The sequence below is a fragment of the Aureobasidium melanogenum genome (assembly GCF_000721775.1).
Source record: "Aureobasidium melanogenum CBS 110374 unplaced genomic scaffold scaffold_36, whole genome shotgun sequence".
NCBI classification, from domain to species: Eukaryota; Fungi; Ascomycota; class Dothideomycetes; order Dothideales; family Saccotheciaceae; genus Aureobasidium; species Aureobasidium melanogenum.
The window spans coordinates 101,520-121,129 of NW_024470088.1; the positions used below are offsets into that span (position 1 = coordinate 101,520).

The 19,610-nt window shown below is 50.9% G+C and overlaps 10 protein-coding genes across 10 annotated transcripts; 5 read left to right on the top strand and 5 right to left on the bottom strand.

Annotated features, from left to right (window-relative positions):
* Positions 1-18: 18 nt before the first annotated feature.
* M437DRAFT_60032 (uncharacterized protein) lies at positions 19-1,008 on the bottom strand (the record flags this gene model as incomplete). Its single annotated transcript, XM_041023681.1, has 1 exon — positions 19-1,008. The coding sequence occupies one exon, from the start codon at positions 1,006-1,008 to the stop codon at positions 19-21; it is 990 nt and encodes a 329-aa protein (XP_040875185.1).
* A 1,015-nt stretch (positions 1,009-2,023) lies between these two features.
* Positions 2,024-4,248, top strand: M437DRAFT_60050 (uncharacterized protein; the record flags this gene model as incomplete). Its single annotated transcript, XM_041023683.1, has 5 exons — positions 2,024-2,065; positions 2,128-2,234; positions 2,284-3,054; positions 3,103-3,362; positions 3,659-4,248. 5 exons carry the CDS (start codon positions 2,024-2,026, stop codon positions 4,246-4,248), a joined length of 1,770 nt encoding a protein of 589 aa, XP_040875186.1.
* Positions 4,249-4,561: 313 nt separating this feature from the next.
* Positions 4,562-5,508, bottom strand: M437DRAFT_79264 (DUF292-domain-containing protein; the record flags this gene model as incomplete). The annotated part of the gene is made up of 2 exons (XM_041027141.1): positions 4,562-5,413; positions 5,485-5,508. 2 exons carry the CDS (start codon positions 5,506-5,508, stop codon positions 4,562-4,564), a joined length of 876 nt encoding a protein of 291 aa, XP_040875187.1.
* A 1,001-nt stretch (positions 5,509-6,509) lies between these two features.
* Positions 6,510-6,956, bottom strand: M437DRAFT_28076 (uncharacterized protein; the record flags this gene model as incomplete). Its single annotated transcript, XM_041019130.1, has 1 exon — positions 6,510-6,956. A coding segment is annotated over one exon (447 nt), but the record flags the coding sequence as incomplete, so codon positions are not given.
* An 872-nt stretch (positions 6,957-7,828) lies between these two features.
* Positions 7,829-8,896, top strand: M437DRAFT_79266 (uncharacterized protein; the record flags this gene model as incomplete). The annotated part of the gene is made up of 1 exon (XM_041027142.1): positions 7,829-8,896. One exon carries the CDS (start codon positions 7,829-7,831, stop codon positions 8,894-8,896), a length of 1,068 nt encoding a protein of 355 aa, XP_040875189.1.
* Positions 8,897-8,961: 65 nt separating this feature from the next.
* Positions 8,962-10,552, bottom strand: M437DRAFT_79267 (uncharacterized protein; the record flags this gene model as incomplete). The annotated part of the gene is made up of 3 exons (XM_041027143.1): positions 8,962-9,534; positions 9,585-10,090; positions 10,144-10,552. 3 exons carry the CDS (start codon positions 10,550-10,552, stop codon positions 8,962-8,964), a joined length of 1,488 nt encoding a protein of 495 aa, XP_040875190.1.
* A 415-nt stretch (positions 10,553-10,967) lies between these two features.
* On the top strand, positions 10,968-12,405 carry M437DRAFT_79268 (kinase-like protein; the record flags this gene model as incomplete). The annotated part of the gene is made up of 5 exons (XM_041027144.1): positions 10,968-11,017; positions 11,082-11,184; positions 11,246-12,106; positions 12,160-12,315; positions 12,364-12,405. The coding sequence occupies 5 exons, from the start codon at positions 10,968-10,970 to the stop codon at positions 12,403-12,405; spliced, it is 1,212 nt and encodes a 403-aa protein (XP_040875191.1).
* Positions 12,406-13,160: 755 nt separating this feature from the next.
* M437DRAFT_60115 (Mo25-like protein) lies at positions 13,161-14,448 on the top strand (the record flags this gene model as incomplete). The annotated part of the gene is made up of 4 exons (XM_041023695.1): positions 13,161-13,268; positions 13,320-13,380; positions 13,440-13,909; positions 13,963-14,448. The coding sequence occupies 4 exons, from the start codon at positions 13,161-13,163 to the stop codon at positions 14,446-14,448; spliced, it is 1,125 nt and encodes a 374-aa protein (XP_040875192.1).
* Positions 14,449-15,268: 820 nt separating this feature from the next.
* Positions 15,269-18,485, top strand: M437DRAFT_88892 (uncharacterized protein; the record flags this gene model as incomplete). The annotated part of the gene is made up of 3 exons (XM_041028923.1): positions 15,269-15,328; positions 15,382-18,331; positions 18,385-18,485. 3 exons carry the CDS (start codon positions 15,269-15,271, stop codon positions 18,483-18,485), a joined length of 3,111 nt encoding a protein of 1,036 aa, XP_040875193.1.
* A 134-nt stretch (positions 18,486-18,619) lies between these two features.
* M437DRAFT_88893 (diphthine synthase) lies at positions 18,620-19,529 on the bottom strand (the record flags this gene model as incomplete). The annotated part of the gene is made up of 2 exons (XM_041028924.1): positions 18,620-19,339; positions 19,395-19,529. The coding sequence occupies 2 exons, from the start codon at positions 19,527-19,529 to the stop codon at positions 18,620-18,622; spliced, it is 855 nt and encodes a 284-aa protein (XP_040875194.1).
* Positions 19,530-19,610: the final 81 nt, after the last annotated feature.

Sequence of the window (19,610 nt, forward strand, 5' to 3'; positions counted from 1 at the left end):
GTGCTCAGCCTGCTAGATTTAGAGGCACTGAGAGTAGTAGTCGTTCTGAACCTTGCAAGTGGTGCCAGATTCACATTGAGTTGCTCCAGTAAAGCCCTTACCGCCGCACTGCTGGTATCTCTTGGAGGTGCCGCTGGTGGAGCCGCCAACAGAGCCAGTGGCAGTGGAAGCAGCGGCGCTGGACTTGACGACAGTAGCCATGGTAGTAGGATTGGCAGACGAAGCGGTGGTGGCAGGGACCTTGGCTGAAGCGCTGGAGCTAGAAGCGGGAACAGAAGCAGCAGCAGAAGAGGCGGGTGCGGAATCAGATGAGCCGTTGCTGGGCCAAACGGCAGGACCAGGGGGCTGGTAGTTTTCGGGGATAGGGTAGTAGATGCTCAACTCAAGGCTGTCCTCGTGGCCAGTGTAGACACCAGGGATCTTGACAGTAGGGGAAGGCTTAGCAGTAGAGCTGCCAGAAACCTGGATCTGAGCGCAAGAAATGTAGAACTGGGCACCACCGAAGGAAGATGCACTGTGAAGACCGATGTGCTCAACACGGAGGAGGTATTGTCCAGCAGGGGTGTCCTTGGGGAGGTCGAAGGTAACCTTGCTGAGGTGGTCGGCCTTGAAGGTAAGACCGTTGTCGCCGGGCTTGTTGGCACCCATAGTGAAGATCTTGAACCATTCACCGGAACCGTCATATTCAGAAGCATCGCCATCAGCCTTGGACATGTAGACGTTGAGAGGACCAGGGTGCTGGATAGGGGTGTCGAGAGCGAAACCAACAGTGTCACCAGGGGCAACCTTGTAGGTCTTGGTCTGGGCACCGGTGTCGAGGCCACCAGCATTGCAAACGAGGTCCTTGGAGGTAACATCGGTAACGGGGGAGTTCATGTTGCTGTTCTGGCGAACGTACTCGTACTCCTTGGTGACCTCGTCGCCAACAATGAGCGAAGTGAAGCGGTAGTGGGCCATTGCGGTCTGAGCCAGAGCGGCGGCAGCCATGATAGTAGCGAAGGAACGCATCTTGATAGGTTTGATGTGTATACCGCTGGGGTCTTCTTGAAGAACGAAAGGTGGTTGAAAGAGTGACTTTTTGGTTGGTAGTTGAAGGACGACCAGCGACCTGAGTGAAAAAGAGTGAATGAAGAGGCTTGAATGCTTGAGAGGAACAAGCAACTTGCAAGAAGGAAACTTATATACTTGACCTGCTCTGAGTACCCACAGCTGGGTGGGGGTTGTATACTGGGATGCTCTGTTTCAGGATATTTCGGCTATACTGTAAGCGAAGCGGCAGAACGTGGTTCGTTTCGTGTAAAAGCTTCAGCAACAGCAGTTCACATGAGCCAAGCAACGTCCTCATGGCTGCATCTAGACTAGAGAGTGTAGTGAAGCCAATTCATGGCTATTCTTGAAATAGTGTTGCTTTTCGTGGTTGACTCTCTGCAGGCAGGCCACATGAGCAACTACGAAGGGCATTTGTGCCGAGTTACAATGCCTTCAATGAGAAAGCGCATAGCATGTATGTATCTATGGTTCCCCAAGCGAGATTAGGAGATCACGCTCAGGGCGCATACAAGGTTGATCACACCGCGGTCGTTGGATGTGATGCAGGACAGCGCGTAGGAAGATGTTTGGAGGAACCCGTGAAGTGGAGAAACAGCGGCGGATGCCAAGGCTTGGCAACGACGGTCCGTTCCCGAAAGTGTGTTTCAGCCAGGAGAACGTCCACTTGCGCCTGCCTTCAACAAGACATGGTGACCCACAGTGTTTTGTGAAAATTAACTTCTCTGCTAGATCCGGCGTTCGCTACGCTCGCATCCTGCCATCGACCGCGGTTGGTGAAAGAGTTTGAAGGGGAGAAGGCGGACCAACCACAAATCTGCCATTACCGCCAGTGCTCGACGTGGGTCGCCTGAAGAATCTTGTTGTCAAGTTAATCTAGACCGTATATAGGAGGGAGTCATTAACGTAATATGTGCAACTACTCTATCACAGAAGGCGCATTTGCTAATGTCTGCAAAGTTCGCCGCAGGTAGTCATGAACAAGAAGAAGGCATGCACCGAATGTAGACAACAGAAGGTTCGTTCCATCTCTATCAAGCGGACTTAGATGATCCATTCTGTGCTTAGCAATCGTGACAGGCTAAATGCGATGCATACCTCAACCCAGGCGATGCTTGTTCACGATGTAAACGAGTCGGGTTGCAATGCACGATTTCCGATCCCTTTAAAAGAGAGAACAAACGCCAGTATGTGAGCATGAGCATAACACTAAACACCTCGCTTATGCCTCTACAGGAGATTGTCAGAGCTTGAGAAGGAGACAGACACTTTACGCAAGCGGCTGATGACAGAAGACCATCGATCGAGCGTCATCGAGCCCGTGCAAGCAGAGCGCCACGACCACTCTAATATACCTTCTCATCCTGAAGCTTCAACAGCGAGATACTCCCGTGTGCCCAGTGCAGTATCGCCTTCCGGAAGTCTTGGCTCGGTATCTCTTGCCACTCCTGTTCATGCGACTAGAACTGCAACCTTGGATGGTCAAGCACTAACGACAACCCCTCGAACCTTGGATGGAGTGACCGTCCAGGGCTCTGATATTGATGGCATCTTCGAGTTGTATTTTCGAGAATATGCACCGTATCTTCCTATCCTCGGCTCCAGGCCGTCGGCGGATGGGTGTTACAATCAGTCACCTGTACTATTCTGGATCATCATTGGAACCGCTTGCAGAAGCTACACGCGGAATCCAACTCTTCTGAGTGCACTCAACAAAGGCATTACTAACTTGGCGCTGTCATCTTTGATCACCACTGGGTCACCCTTGCAGCGCGTTCAGGCATTCGTATTACTGGTCACATGGCCTCTTCCAGACGCCGTCGAGACCAATCAGCAAGAGATCAACTATGTCTTTGCCGGTATTCTGCTGCACCTGGCGCAAAGAAGCGGGCTACATGTGCCCGCTGGTTCTGATGAGTTCTTCAGAGCCACGACGCCCAATCTTCCAGACATAGGTATTGCCCGTCGAACAGAACTATGGGCCTATATCGTTTTGACTTATCAGAGGTGTCTAGAAGCATCACCGTGATCCTCAAATGTTGCTAACTTGGCCAGGACTTGCATGAGCAAAGGGTTTTTGGCCCGCACTTCTTTCGATATCTCTCCTGAGATGAGTCAAAGTCAGAGCCGACAACAAACACTATCCTCAGCGCTCAAGCTCCGTCTCAAATGGCAAGATCTCTGTATTCAATGTGGCTCTGCTGTGTCAGAAAACGGGATGCGTCACTTGACCTCAGATCAAGATCGTGCTCTATCAATCATTATCAGAACGTATGACCTTCAGATCAGGGATCTAGAGTACACTGCTGCAGATGGTAAGTACCTTGAATCATGTACACGAAGCTTATGGCATTTGGTCTCCTTTCACAATGGCATAGATTAGAAAGCACTTTGTCAGGAGGCCATTGCTTCCGGATGCAGACATGCATCAATCGTTATGTAACGATTACATATATCTCTTGAGAGGCTACCCAGCCCTCGAAAGCATTGTGCATTCCTGCAGTGATACACTCTACACGGGAAGGCTGGGCGAAGGAGCTCTTATGTCTCAATCAACACTACCTGGCTAGCTGAGGACCTGAAATACAGTACATTCACTAACTTTTACTAGAGTCGGATCGACTCGAATGCAACATTGCCCAGCTCTACATCCGAAGTTTCTACTTCTTGAAGCAAGACAAGACATCGTATGCCACTAGCTTCGACAAGATCCAACAAGTTGCCCGTCAGGTCATCACTAGAGTGGAAAAACTCACACTTAGTCTGCGGAACCCTTTGTCAATACCAAGCTACATTGTAAACGCTCTCCTCTTTGCCTCATATGCACTCCTCCGCATCCTGAAGTCATCTATCCCTTTCCTTTCGGGAGAAAGCGAGGAAGCAAAATCGTCGCTCTTCGCTGCTATCGGCCTCTTGAAAAGCTATTCTATTGACAATAACGACATGTGTTCCAAATCATACACGTGTCTTACAACGCTCTGGAATAGTCCGAGGGCTTTCAAGAAAGCAGATGGAAGCGATATGTTGGAGCTAAGAGCAAGAGGTCGGCTCAATGGCAGCCATGTAGTAGACGCCATTCTCTGGTGGAGAGAAGAGACTGATCTGCACTTCAGAAAGCAGATGCAAAACTTGAAAAACAGCGCTCTAGGTGAGTTTCCTGGCACATTGCCCTGCAAGATCTTGCAAAAACTGACTTTCTGAAGATCCAACAGATCCATTGAGGTCGGGCGCTTCGTCTGGCCTTGCAGTTGAGAGCGAGCAACAACAGCCAACATCGATGGACTTCGGAGACACGCCCTTGTTCGATTTTGATTACTTGATGGGAGGTGATCTCTACTTACCGCAAGATCTCTTGAACTTTCCAGGTCTAGATACCATGGGACCGAGCAATACATGAGCATAAAATGCCGCAAAATTAAGCGTAGATCATGCATAGGGCAAAAAATAGTATTAGTAGTTCAGGCCTCAACTGTATCATATCCTCTAAACTCTAGATTGAGAAGCATGAAGGGCGCTACCTCTTCAGCTGAGCGAACCGCGCTGCCAGCTCATTCACATCAGGGATCTTGCCTCCAGGACCCGTTGTGTCTGGCTTGTTTGCCTTTACCATCTTAGCTGAGGGTTTGAGGTCTGGCGGCCCTGGTAACTTGATACGTGGGGAGACATTGTCGGTCGATGGACTCGGTGGCACCACACTGACAGGACTTTTCGGACCCAGGTTGCGCGGAGGAGTCGCGGCGACTAAAGGTTCCGTACCTTCAGGAGCTTCCAAAGCCGGCACTTTCTGTCCACCACTAGGGTTATCATCATCGTCTTCGTCATCGCCTTGGTTGGCGGCCGCTTCCCTGGCCGCCAGACGACCCTTAGGCCAATCGATGTTGTAGGCATCCGCGATGGTGGACAAATAGGCCTCGACCAGTTCTGGCTTTGGCGGCTCGACCCTCAAGCGATCTAGCACACGCTTTGCAACCTTGTCGTCCTTGTTCTCGGTCGCATCCAACACAAACTCCTTGCCAAACTTCTCGGCCAACAGGGCCCTCACGTTGTGCAACTCCTTGACGTCTGTCCTCGGTGCCGCATAGATGATGCTTTTCACCGCCTCTTCGAGCCCTGCGTCGCATTCTTTTGCCTCCAAGAGACCGGCTCGCGCGAGCAGCAGTTCGCAGTATAGTTCGAGAATCTCGAGTAGTTCGGTGGTCAGGTCGCTGCGGATAATGTTCTCGACACGGATGCGGGCGGATTCGTCTTTGCCTTGCTCGAGCAGTTGGGCCATGGCGCGACGTTGCTGTTTGGCGATTGCCGTGTCCTTTTGTTGTACCATGCGTAGGCGCGAGATGGACAGCTTGAGCTGCACTTTGAGCTTGTTCTGTTTAGGTACGCGCGCATTGTCAGTTTTGGTGATCTATTCGTGATGTCGAGAATCTGCTGTTTCCATACAACTAGGGTCGACGCTGGCGCCATGAGTAGGGTGTTTCTCAATCTGAGTGCGTGGTTGGCTGGTTGCGATGCGTGAGAATTGGAGCTGGTATGCATCGATCCGCCAGAACCCCAGCCATCGTCTGACGTCTGCGGGGTTCGGCCAGACCCTATCCAGACCATCCTCGCCTTCACCTTCCTTTTCCGGCCAACTCGTACACACAATTAGACACATCAGTCATCCTTTTGTTCCTAGAGATCACACAGGATATTCACTGTCTGCACTGTCTGCACTGTCTGTGGAAAAAACTGTCGTTTGTAGATGTGTAAATATGTCCAACCATGATGCGAATGCGGTCCAAATGCGCCCTGTGATGTTCCCGCTCGCTAAGGTGACTTGTCCAATAAAGTGCTTTGCTATAATTGCCCCAAATTTTGTACCAGAGCTGTGAAGAATATGGCTTCGATGAAGAGGCCCTTGGTTCCCTTGCCCAGGTATTCCGAGATGTTTCATGTCGCGTATTATCGAGGCGGGTATCATGGCCTAGGTGAATGCGCCATGGGTACTGCTGGAACTGGTGGTGCTGAGCCTGAATCGCTACGCGCTGTTTCGTAAAGACTCTTGGAGCTAGTAAAGTGATCAGGATCCTGCGTCAATTCCGGGACTGTGTCTGCTCACCTCTTTTTACTTCGTAAACTCGACATACTCTTCTGTCTTACCATACTGAACATCTTGCGCAGGCCCTTCTTCTCGCGTGGTGATTCAAGACTGGGACTTGCTGTTGGTGCTGTCGTTACTGTAGGAGTACGCTGCATGCATGTTAGTCCATGACTTGTAGTCATGTCTCGCAGGGCTTGATGCATACTTCGCTGCTGTTCCTGCTTTGCCTGCTACGTCTTGAACTCGTTGTATCGCTGTAATTGGTGTAGGTGGTCTCGGGTGTGGCCCCTCCGTTGGGCACGCCTTCTTTGGATGATACTGGTCGAGTATGCGCTGTCCCTCGTACGGGCAACTCGACCGGCACTGTCGCATTTGTTGCATAAGCTTCTTCCTCCTCCTCTTCCTCAGGACCCACGTCGGTGCGATCCTCATCTCCACAGACGACAACAAACCAGCCAACCTTCTCGTCCGGCGCAAGCTTATCCCTCAGTTCCATGATTGCGTTCCATTGCTCATCACCGAGCCCCTTTCCCCTGACTTCGTCTACTTCAATGCCCAATTTGACTTGCTCGCAGATATCAGCAATATAGGCGTACGGCTGCGAACAGGCAGCTGGGGACTCATCGGTAGGATCGAATTGCTCTACGAAGCGGAGGTTGGGCAGATTTGCCATGGTCTGCGGCCACAGCTCGGTAAAGTTCTCGAGCATCGTCTCGGTCGTCGCAGGCGCGATAAGCCATTCCGCAGCTGCATCGTCGAGGTTCTGAAGAATGATATGGATGCGAATCAGTGGTCGCGGCCACCGAAAACCATGGATCAGATATGTTGGCATGACGCGCAGTTGACGTGTCAGGAAATGCTCGAGCTGTGACCAGACACGGCTGACGTGATCCCGGGGCGGGTTAATATATGGAATCGACTTAGATGTTGGGAGATGGTGGGGGGGCAGAGAGAGGAAGCACGAGTGAGCGAAATGTCAGATAATTCAAGAGCAAGTCTCGCGAGTCTTGTGCTCTTGGTCTTAGTAGAGTTGGGAAAAAAAAGTATGTGAGATTGCAAAGTGTCCGAGCCCCTGCAATTAAGCGGATCGCTTGATGGATGGGTCCCAGCGAAGTGTCTTGGGTAGACACAAGAAGAGAGAAATGGCTGGGGCGGCCGCTGGAGGGAAGGTGTGACGCGGGTGGTCGAATCCTTTTCTCTGTCGCCGTTGGCAATTGGCGCGTCCAGTCGTTGATGCTGGCTTGAGAGCTGAGAGGTCCTCGATCTTCAGGAAATCGCAAAGAGAGGGAAGCGCAGCGTAGGTCAGAGGACACGAGAACGGCAAAGGACAGTAGAGAGCGGGGGACAGAAGCACAGCGCAGTCGCACAAGGTAACTCAGACTCGCGAAAGAAGAAACAGATACGAGTACTGGCTCGGCTCATGCAGGTTCGTTTGGTTTTAGCTGTTTGCTGGAATTGCGTTCGCGTTCGCGAGTCATCATAGGCTTTTCGAGCCCGCGCCGAACCGTTGCGCTCCACTCCTAAAACGGAATGATACCCGTCCGCCTCTCATTCGTCGCTCGTCTTTCCATGCCGTTTCAGCTCACACGTCAAGCCACCGAGAACCAGGGTGCTTTCTTTTTGACACAACGGCCATTGGAACAACTGTAACAGTCTGCTTTGTGACTTGCGTAAATCCTTACAATCCTCGGCAACCCTAACGCCATGGTCCTCCACCTGCTGGGCAAAAAGTCCTGGAACGTCTATAACAAAGATAATATCGACCGCGTGCGCCGAGATGAAGCAGCCGCTCAAGCCAGAGAGGAAGAGGCCGAGCGTCGAATGGACCAAGAGGATGCTGCTCGACGCATAGCCATCTTACGAAATGAAGTTCCACCACCACTGACAGCGCCATCGCCTCCACCGGGGGAAAGTGCTGCTGCTCGTCCGTCTCGATATGTTGATGACGGTCGAGATCGCAAACGAAGACGTCTGAGGGGCGAGGATGATACCGATAGGGACATGCGTCTTGCCAGAGAAGAAGCCGCTATCGGGGAAGCTGCTCGTGAAAGTTTTAGCCAGAACCAAGGAAGAAGGCGTGAGGACGATGTGGCCTTGACTGATCACGCTGGTCATATCCAACTCTTCACGCCACCCAATGAGCGCACTCTGCTAGCTATCTCTCGCAACGCTGAGGCAGAAGCTGAGAAGGCGAACAAGGCACGTGAGTATGAAGATCAGTACACCATGCGGTTCTCCAATGCAAGTGAGTACAAGCAGTCGGCATCTTCGGCACCATGGTATGCTTCATCAAGCAATCAAGGTTCCATGGTTCAGGAACCGAGTAAGGATGTTTGGGGGAACGAGGATCCGGGTCGTAGGGGAAGGGAGCAAACAAGATTGACTTCGAATGATCCAATGGCATTCATGCAAAAAGCACAGACACAGCTCAAGCAAGCCGAGACAGACAGAGAGAAGTGGAAGATGCAGAAGGAACGAGAACTGATAGAGTTGGACCAAGCTGAGAAAGAAGAAAGACGGAGGAGGAGAGAGCGTCGACACAGACGCGGTCACAGAGAGAGAAGCCAAAGCATGGGCAGTCTTGACGGCTTCTCACTTGATGATCATAACAGAAAGGAAGGAAGAGGCAGCCCCCGCAACAAGAGGAACTTGAACAGGCGGCATAGAAGCCGAAGTCGAGATAGAGTCAACAGGCATGGTTCTTCGCAACGCGAGTCACGCCAATCACATCATCGGCGATCAAGGAGTCCTATCAGGCGAAGAATAGTCTGATGCATAATGAAAGATATCCTTAAAACACCTCGTACTATGTATGATCCTGTGAAGCACTGGACTTGTTACTTCCTATGATTCAAGCTACTCCCGCTCGAGGCTTCAGCATCCGAATCATGGTCGTAAGACGGCACTACTGTGGGATTAGCCTCGGTCACATGTTCCGCTGTGCTAACTCTGTCTCTTCTCTTAGACCTGTCTTCATCATTCACGCCGACACCATCTCCCCTGTGCTCTTCATCGTCCTCGGTAGGCACTGCCTGGAAACCTTCTCTATCAGATTCCTTGCTCTTGATGAAGCTGTCGATGATGTAGTATTGGATGGCGTTCATAGCCACAGGGAAGATGAACATCACGAATGCAATCTGAAGGGCTTCATTGCCTTCGGTCCAGCGCAGAGCCCAGTCACCAACCCATGGCAACCATGGGAGCATTGCAAAGAGCAAGAAGACGAACAGCTTCATGCCGAACAGTCCCAGGAAGTAGATGATAGACTGCTTGAGCCACCAAGTGGCTCGTGGTGGGTTGCCATAATAACCAGACTTGATCGACTCTGGCGGGTTTGCGATGGGAGTTCTTGCGAATAGATTGTGTAGGACACGTAATAATATGACAAGGACAGGGATGCCAATAGTAGTCTGTGAGTGTATCAGCACCGTCTGCTCCAGGTCAGTCAGAATTTACTCACATCAATAGCCAGGTTCAGAAGATAGAATGAACAGGGATTTGGCATGTTGCCGTCGTCAGCAGTAACAGCAGAGACACTTGCAGAAATATCCTCGGGTTTTGTGCTGGCCAGATCGAACTTGCCCGATGAGAACATAGACATGCCCAAGTTGGCGAGATGCAGCAGGAAAGTACCGGCCACCTGCTTGGAAACATCAAAGAACCAGATCTTGAGTGGGCGTCGTGGACGTTCTCTCCAGCGCTTGAAAACAAGAGAAAGCAGAGCGAGGGCACCTAGTGCAGCCTGAACGACAAGGGCAAAAGGACCTAGAAGCTTACACTCGCCATCTTGTGCTTGCATCATACCCTTAGGACCCTTCTCAGACCCGGTGCCGGACTGTGGATGTGGGGGTGGAGGGAAATCGTCCTGCGGAATCGGAGGTGGTGGTAGCAGTTCTTCGGGCCTGAGCGCAGGCTCTTCAGCCTCGACGGGTACACCAGCTATCTGAATAAGCTCTGTATCGAAGACTTTGAAGGACGTCAGTACAAGTACATTAGTTCGACGATGCGAGTAGGCATACTCAATGTGCTGTCTGGAGGGATGACACCGAGATCGCTATGTCCATAGGCCAGTTCTGGAGGAATGACCAGCTTCCTTTGTTCACCAACACAAGCGTCTGACAAGCCCTCATCCCATCCTTTTATCACCTCGCCAACACCAAGCTTGAAGTCGAGAGGCACTCCACGACTGTATGACTCATCGAATACGGTGCCGTCAGACAGCAGCTTGCCACGGTAGTGTACACTGATCTCGTCACCAGATTTGGTAGGACGTTTGCATGTCTTGGGATTGGCCGTGACGATTTCGAGTCCGCTAGCGGTGACCTTAGTCGTAGGGCCACTCAAGTGGTCATCGGCAGCAAGAACGGCGGTGGGAATGGAGAGGATAGCAGCCGAAGCAATGAGGAGCGGGAGCTTAGTGGTGTGCATCGTGTGTCATAGAGGTCTCCGCCAGGGAGACGACCGTGTCGGAAGTCGTTGATGATAAGCGACGCTGGTGAAGGCTGCAACAATGCGTACGTCTTTGTTCAAATGCCGTCTATTTCTCGATCTCGACGCGGTCCTTTGGGGGCACGGTCTGCAAGTCGAATGGACCTACTTGCAAGTCGCACGAGGAGGTCTAGGGGACGTCAGGTCGAGTGTCTCAACCTTTCGGCTGAGCGAGCGCCTCCTGCTGCTAAACTCGCCTCCGGCAAAACGACATCATGATGGATTCCCCGCAAAACCCAAAGACGCAGACCCACTTGCCCTTTTGCTCTCCACGAAACAGCCACGACAAGCCATCGTTGCCATTTTCAGTGCACAATATCATGTTGATTTTGTCTACGTCTGTAATTCTCCGGCCATGCCTCTCAGCTTGACCTTTCTGGAAAGGTTCGAGACTATATCGAAAATGTGAGCCATGTGTCAACCGAGGCATTCGCTATCGTCAATGCCCAAACTGCTGACCACTCCTTAGACAAGCGGCTTCCAGGCTTGCAGATGGCACCCTCTCTTCCAGCGATGCTCAGCATCAAGCCACAAATCTAGAGCAAACCATCCACGACAACTCGGACAATTTGGTAATACAAAGAACGACATCTCCCTTCTTGAGAATTTGTGTTTCTGATCCTTCGCATCTAGCAAGATTACCAATCTCGTATTGATGCCGTGATCCGTGACTTGTCGTTGAAGTCGAGCACACATGAGCGACCTGCAGAATCATCAGAAGAGTCTCTCGTGCTACCCTTAGGTGGTATTAACATTGGCCGTTACACGAATGCAGTACACCATAACGATGGTCTGTTCTCTGAAGTCTACAAAGCAGTAGCTCAATCTGGTTGTGGTATCATCCCAAAGACGCATGGCTACGAGAAGCATCCTTGTCTGGTCGCTCTCAAAGTCACCAATCCGTCTGCCACAGAGCCACCTCACGATTCCGTGCGTGAGGTACGACTACTGGAACGAGCTCGCCATCAATCCGTTGTAGAGCTCGTCGAAAGTTTCCAACAAGCTGGCGGCCATCTTGTGTTGGTGTTTCCATTCATGCCGTATACCCTTGACGATAAACTCAAAAGGGGCAAGCTGCAACTGAAAGATCAGAAAGTCATTCTCTCGCAATTGATGCAGGGCCTTGAGTACATACACAGTTGCGGGATAATCCATCGAGATATCAAACCTTCGAACATTCTACTAAGGAGTCCATCTGGTCCGGCCTACATCTCCGACTTTGGCATCGCGTGGTCGGCTGATGATCCCTCATCTGAACCTGCCAAGGAGAAGATCATGGACGTAGGTACAACAAGCTACCGCCCTCCTGAGCTCATGTTTGGTAATCATTGGTACGATGCGAGTCTCGATATGTGGGCAGCAGGATGTGTGGTCGCTCAAGTGGTGAGCTTGGGTCCTCAAACATTATTTGATTCTGGTGATCTCGGAAGCGACCTTGCCTTGATCAAAAGCATCTTCTCCACGCTTGGAACCCCAGACACCGGAAGCTGGCCTGTAAGTGTGGGACGAGAATTGAGTAGATTGGGCTGGAATCTAACATCTTGCAGGAAGCCAAAACCTTACCTGACTGGGGCAAGATGGCCTTTGTACAATATCCTTCGAAAGACTGGAAAGATGTCTTACCCGGTGCTTCAGCGGATGCAGTCAACCTGGTGCAAAAAATGGTCATGTACGAAAGCGGCGACAGGATGAAAGCGGACCAAGTAAGCCTCGTTGTCTGTAATTTGCAATTAACTACTAACTTTTGGCAGTGGCGGATACAAAGCTTCTTTGGCGAAGAACCTAGCTTTTAGGACCGGCTCTCAGAGCCGAGATATAATCTCCTGAAGCCTATGTGTGTCATCCAATTTTATATACCAGTCAAGCAGATCTGGGGTGGATGCCGATTTCTTGTATTGGTCAATGAAGATGTTATACTCTAAACTTTCTTCGAAACATGTCCAGAATCCGCTTGCCTCTCACACAGCAGAGAAGCGAGTCTTGATCTTCCAGGTACTTGGCGCCTCCGTGCAAGTTTTGGGTAGCCTGATTCCAATGTATAAATTACGGCCCTGGGCCTGAGCTAGCTTCATTCGCCCTGTGGAAATCGTCGTCCTTGAGAGACACGGCCGCGGATGGACAGCTGCACGTCTGATTAGCTCGTGCTCATGATGAGTGTATAGGAGCAAGCGCGCAAATGAAGTTACACTTCGTTACTTCGTTAGTTGTAGCAATCTTAACTCGATGATGGCAGATCGTATGAAACATTGGAGATGTTCGGGCCGCCTGACATGCCAACTTGCCAAGTCAGATTTCGGTGACGGCGTTTACTTTATGGAAAGTCCGGGGGTTCACAACGGTAAACACATAGGCGGTGACGACTTGTTTGCAATCCTTGTTACTGTATTCTTCTGTTGTCTTTTCTTCTTGCCTTCTTCTTTCTCAAGTTAGCACCCTAACAGGGAGTCTTTGTGTTTGATCAGCGTTGCAATTCATCCACGACCTGCAACAACCCCACCCGCATTACAGATATACCAGACAGAGCTGCACACAAGGCACGAGCAGCAGTATGGCGTTCTTGTTTGGCCGCAGCAAAGCCAGGTCTAACCAGGAGTTGACCCGGTCGACCAAAGATCTAATATTGAAGCTAATCGCTGAGGACAAGCCTTCACAAAAGGTATCCGACCACTACGACCCGAGCGAGCTGGACTGGGCTGACGACGGTCAGATCGAGGAAGAAGTGGCACGGAATCTTGGCCAGATGAAGGTCATACTTCAAGGCACGCCCGGTATGCAACAGTCCAGCTGAACAGCAGACCAGCGCACAGCGACTAACGACTGCGCACAGAACTCGACGTCAGCCCCGACCAGGTATTTCAGCTGGTAAATCTTCTCGTTACTGAAGACCTTCTACGAGTTCTCGCCGAGAACATTCACCGTCTACCCTTCGAGTCGCGCAAAGATACACAAACCATCATCTCCAACGTTCTGCGATACAAGCAACCGGGCGAAGACCAACCGATTGCCCTACAATACATTATCACTACCCGTCCCGAGGTCATTATCGCACTTTGCAATGGCTACGATCGTCGCGAGAGCGCTATGCCCTGTGGAGGAATATTGAAAGAGGCCTTGAAACATGATGCCGTTACAGCTCTGATCCTCTACGACGAACCAAGCCTACACGGTCAACCTCTGGACCTTGGTAGCATTGACACAGATCAACCCGCTTCTGGTCAAGGTGTGTTCTGGAAATTCTTTGATTGGATCGACAAGAGTTTGTTCGAGGTCAGCACTGATGCCTTTGATACTTTCCGCGTGAGTCACCTCTATATCACACTCCAAGATAAGACACTAAGCATGGATGACAGCAAATTCTTGTGAGGCACAAGCCTATGGTCGCCAAGTATATCGACACCAATTTCGACCTCTTCTTTGACAGATACAACAACATCCTCATCAAATCAGAGAGTTATGTCACCAAGCGCCAATCGATCAAATTGCTCGGTGAGGTTCTGTTGGACCGCCAATTCTACGAGATCATGACCCGCTACGTCGAGTCTGGTGACAACCTCAAGCTTATAATGTGGCAGCTTAAGGACGATCGCAAGATGGTACAGTATGAGGCTTTCCACGTTTTCAAAATCTTCGCTGCGAACCCCAACAAATCACCCGACGTCAAGCGACTTCTGACCATGAACCGTCAACGTCTATTGGATTTCTTGCCTAACTTCCTGGCCGACCGCACAGAGGATGACCAGTTCTCGGACGAGAAGAGCTATCTTATCAAGCAGATTAAGCTGTTGCCTCAAACACCTCAGCAACCTAGAACTGCAAGTCAGGAATCATCGAAATAGAGTCTCGATGCTAGGCAAGCCTCGAATCGCGATCGAGAGTTGACAAGAACTATCGCAAACATGGAATTTAGGCGCAAGCTCGAAGCTGTTACCGCTAAGAGACTGGCACGAAGAAAGCTTGTCAATTAATGAGAGCCGCGAAGACTTCTTCGCCAGGCTGTTTGAAGACATCAGAAGGGCCAACAAAAGAAGGACGGAATCAACTATCGATGTGAAACTTGCGGAGTGCAGTTCTTACATAGATTGAGGTTTGCATTGCTATGGCGTAGAGGCGGGATGGCGTTCAGGACGTGAGAGGGATTGTATTGGTTGCTTTTCTTCTTTCTTGCGAGCGATTTGCGTTTGCATTTTGGGTGGAGGTTTTGTCGCATGACGAGAAGACTGATTAGTTGTTTGTCCAGTCTGTTGATTCTTCGTGGCCAATGGCCTCAACAGTGTACATAAAGGCATGGTTGTTGTTGCAGCATTATTTATCCTTGAGGCTCTCTACTACAGAGCTTGCTCGAGCATCAGCAATTCCCTTGATATCCACAAGGCAGTACAATCGGCGGTTGACCTTCGATGTTGGCATCAAAGCTGGATATATTTATCTCGGTGCCTGACGCAGGAAGTTTGAGGCTCTCTGCGAGAAACCGGATTATCGATCTCGAGATCGGCCCGATCTGCCGCTAAGGTCGTATGTGGCAACCCAAAGTGCAGATCATAGACGTCGACCGCTCGGCAATTGACCGACATTCAATACTTTATACAAAAACAAAGAAACATACCCATTCATCAGTCAACAGGACAGAGGGATATGTTTGCTTGCTCTCAGTGAGTGATGCCATCCGGAAGCGCTGGGCAAGCCTCTTCCTTGGGTCGTCATTTCAACCCTCGCAATGTATGTTCGGAGCCGCTTCCACCGCCACGCGCTTACTGCTCACAACCTCGAAGCTCAGAAATGCAACATTTATTCTCCCACGGACAGGGGAACGCGTTAGACGCGCATTCTCGTTGCAAACTCTAGGAGACAATGCCCGTGAAGAAGCTGGTTCACCAGAAGAACGTGAGGGTCTGCTGGGTACGGATCCGGACGTGTCATGTCCGCCAGCTCGTGAGCGTAACGCTATACTGAAGCCCCTGTATCGCTGGCGGGACCGATCCATCGATTTTTGGGCTTCGAACCTAGGACAGGGTATCTTCAAGTGCTCCATCGCCTATTTACTAGGATCTTTGGCCACGTTCCTTCCCTTTATCTCGGCCTTCCTTGGGAAGCAAGACGGCAAACATGTTGTTGCAACCGTTACGGTGTACTTCCACCCTTCAAGGACAGTCGGCAGCATGATCCAAGCCGTGGGCATTGCTTTAATCGCCTTTGTATACGCAGCGTTCGTGTCCTTCACTAGCATGGCTATCAGTATGGCCCTTGGCAAGCGCGATCTTCTGGTTCTTGGCCATGCAATCGTTTTAGTGATCTTCTGTGCTGGCGGCCTGGGCTTCATAGGTTGGCTCAAGCAGCGACTTGGTCATCCGACCGTGAACGTAGGGTGCAGTCTTGCCTCTTTGGCGATTATCACCATCCTAACCAAAGAAGGATCCATTCAAGCTGCGAAATTCTCCGAAGAGAAGGTTTTCCAGGTTCTACGCATGGTACTACTGGGCATGGCGGCTACCACGGCAGTCAATCTGCTCATCAAACCTCGTTACGCCAAAAGAGAGTTGCGCCGCGACTTTGTCAAGATGACCGACTCTTTGGGGGACAAACTTATTGCTATCACGAGAGCATTCTTGACTGGTTCGGAGACGGAGATGCAGGGGCCTGCATACAAGCGAGTTGATAAGGACTGCAAAGCCAACGAGACCTCGATGAAGAAGAACCTGATTGAAGCCAAATACGAGCATTATATGCTGGGTAGAGAAAAGGAATATCGCATTGAGGTCAAGCTTGTCAAATGTCTGCAAGGGCTTTCTCAGAGTATTGGCGGTCTTTACAGTGCGGCTGACACGCAGTTTGCCCTTATCAAATCTTCACCAAACATCAATCGATCAGACTCAGCAATAACATCCATGTCGTCGTCCTTCTTGGGCGCTTCGCAGCTTGTGAGCGAACCAGGCGAAATCCGAGGATCCTTGACACCAATTAGTGAGACTCCTGAGTCGCCAGCCGATCAGCTGATTCCGTTCAGTCCTATGGCTTCGAGCTTCACCAGCAACTTCACAGACAAGAGGCCTTCATTATCACCTTCTGATATGTTTACAACGTTCATAACACAGCTAGGACCCCCGATGAAGTCATTAGCCTTTACTCTCAAATCGATCTTGGATGAACTGCCGTTCCAGTCCGGAACTGACGATGTAATCGCCGTCAATGTCAACTTCAGAACAAGTCTTGCCCAGGCCATCGAGCTTTTCAACAACGCCAGGAAAGAAGCATTGTCTACATTGTATCGCAACAAGGAGATCACGAATGCCAAGTCTCTGGAGCGTGTGGCCGATTTGGAAGAGGTTGCCGCGAGCTGCGGGCACTATGCTGCAGCAATGATTGATTTCGCCGAGGACACGCTCAGATATCTGGAAATCTTGGAAGAGCTAAAGGAAGAACTGGAACAGGAAGATAGAAATCGGTCCTGGAAGTGGCTGGCCTTCTGGAGGAGACATAAAACTGACAAAACTGCAAATGAAGAAGCAGGTCTATCACTGTTGCATGAACCTGATGAAGCTTTAACGACGGACATCGTCAAGCCCATCCTCCAGGCGGACACTTTTGCTAGAGCGGGACGCAACATTAAGGAACCGTTCAGCCACCGACTTTATCGCATGTTCAAATTTATTCGAAGGGATGACATTCGATTTGCGATAAAGGTCGGCGTCGGCGCAGCGCTCTTCGCCTTGCCGTCTTTCATGATGTGGTCTCGACCCTTTTACCAACACTGGCGTGGAGAATGGGGTCTTGTTTCCTACATGGTCGTATGCTCAATGACGATCGGAGCTTCCAACACGACTGGTATTGAGCGTTTCATAGGCACAGCTATGGGCGCTGTACTCGCGATTGCGGCATGGATCATCTCAGACGATAGCCCCTGGCTTCTCGGTTTCTTTGGCTGGCTGATGTCGCTTGGCTGTTTCTATATCATCCTGGTGCAGGGCAAAGGACCCATGGGGCGTTTCATCCTGCTTACATATAACCTATCTGCCCTGTACGCATACTCGCTATCCGCAAAGGATAACGATGACGATGACGATGAGGGCGGCATAAACCCCGAAATCTGGGGGATTGTCCTTCATCGTTTCGTGGCAGTCATCGCTGGTTGTATATGGGGCATCGTTGTGACCCGAGTGATCTGGCCCATCTCAGCTCGTCGCAAGCTCAAGAATGGCATTTGCTTACTTTGGCTACGTATGTCCTTAATCTGGCGCAGAGATCCACTGGCCATGTTCCTCCTCGGTGAGCCTGCTTCGGCATACATGGATATACGTGAAGAATCTGAACTGCAGACCTTCCTGGCGCAACTGGAAGCACTTCGCAAAGCTGCAGCCTCTGAGTTCGAATTTCGAGCTCCATTCCCTGACAAGGCGTATGGCAAGATTTTGGAAAGGACAAAGCGCATGTTGGACAACTTTCACTCTATGAACATGGTGATAGCCAAGGACCTCAAAGCCAGTCCTGGAGAAGCAGAAGTGCTCAGGTATACTCGAGCGGAGCGATTTGCGCTGTCGGCGAGAATCAGCCATCTGTTTTCCGTGTTGGCTAGTTCAGTCAAGTTGGAGTATCCTCTCAATGATGTGTTGCCCAACATTGATCACACAAGAGACAGATTATTGGCAAAGATCTTTGAGTTCAGAAGGGATAGTGACAAGGCTTCTCTTGCGACTGAGGAGGACTATGAGTTGTTGTATGCTTATGGTGAGTCTGACCGACATGGAACACTCGACGACGTATACTGACATGAACGACAGCACTCGTGACTGGCTCGCTGGCACAGGAAATCATAGGCGTCAGTGCAGACTTGGAGGAGTTGTTTGGCAAGCTGAACGAAGACAACCTGGCGCTATACTAGTCCGCACACAACATGTTGAGAAATGTCATGGAATTACCCTCGTCTAATGTGATGTGAAGGTGTCATTGTACGTTTATGAAAGGTTTAATTTGGGTATACAACAAAGCGTGGTGCAAGTGTACGGAAGTGAATGCCTATGACTGGTGGTAGTCTCTGGCGAAAATTTGGTCAAAGACCTTCTTGTCAACGGCGTACTCGCGGACATAGTCCTTCTCCATGTCGTGCATGGTCTTTCCAATGAGGACCAGACTGTGCAGAGGCTTGCCCAAGTCAGCCTCGGCCAGCTGCTCCAACGTACCAGCAACGATTTGTTGGTCTTCAGCGCCAACGCGGGCAACGCCAACAGCGAGTCTGTCCTTTGAGCAAATGCCTTCACCCTTCTCTTCCTCGGTCTCGATCATCTGTAGGGCGCATTGGGCGACGGTCATGAAGCGTGGTGGCTCGTAGACGATTCTGCCTCTGGCCAGAGCTTCGAGGTTAGGCTCCTTGACCTTGATATCAAGCAGGACCAGAGTGTGCAGGCCCAGGGCGACGTTCTCCTTAACACGGTCGTAGTAACTGGCGGGCTTCCAGTTGTCTGTAAAGAAGACCATGGAGACGGTCTGGCCGAAGTTGTAGAGCGAGAGACCAGTGCAACCGACGCCAGTCAGGATGGAGGCATTAGGAAGGATGCGAGTAGGGATGTTCTTCTCGCGAGCGCGGATGATGAAGTCGGTGTGAGTGGTAGCTGAGAAGGGGTCGCCAACGACCAAGAATGCAATGTCGACCTTGTCGGCGCCTTCGAGGATCTCGTCCGACTTTGATTCGACCATCTCGCGGTCGGCGATAATGACTTCACGGCCATAGTAGGCTTCCTACTGCGATTGCGATTAGTGCTGGATTGCGCATGCAAAGAGGAAGGTTGCGTACCAGGACTTCCTTCTCGACGAGCAGGACGGCGGTATAGGCTTCAAGATAAACACGCTCGGCGCGCTTGATGATCTCGAGACCCTTGACCGACACGTCCTTTTCGTCTGCCAGACCCAGTCCGATTGCGTAGAACATGATTGCGGTGTGTATGCGGTAAGAAAGACTGAGATGGATTTCTTAAAGAAAAACATGGACTTTCCAGACCCTCGCAGTCTC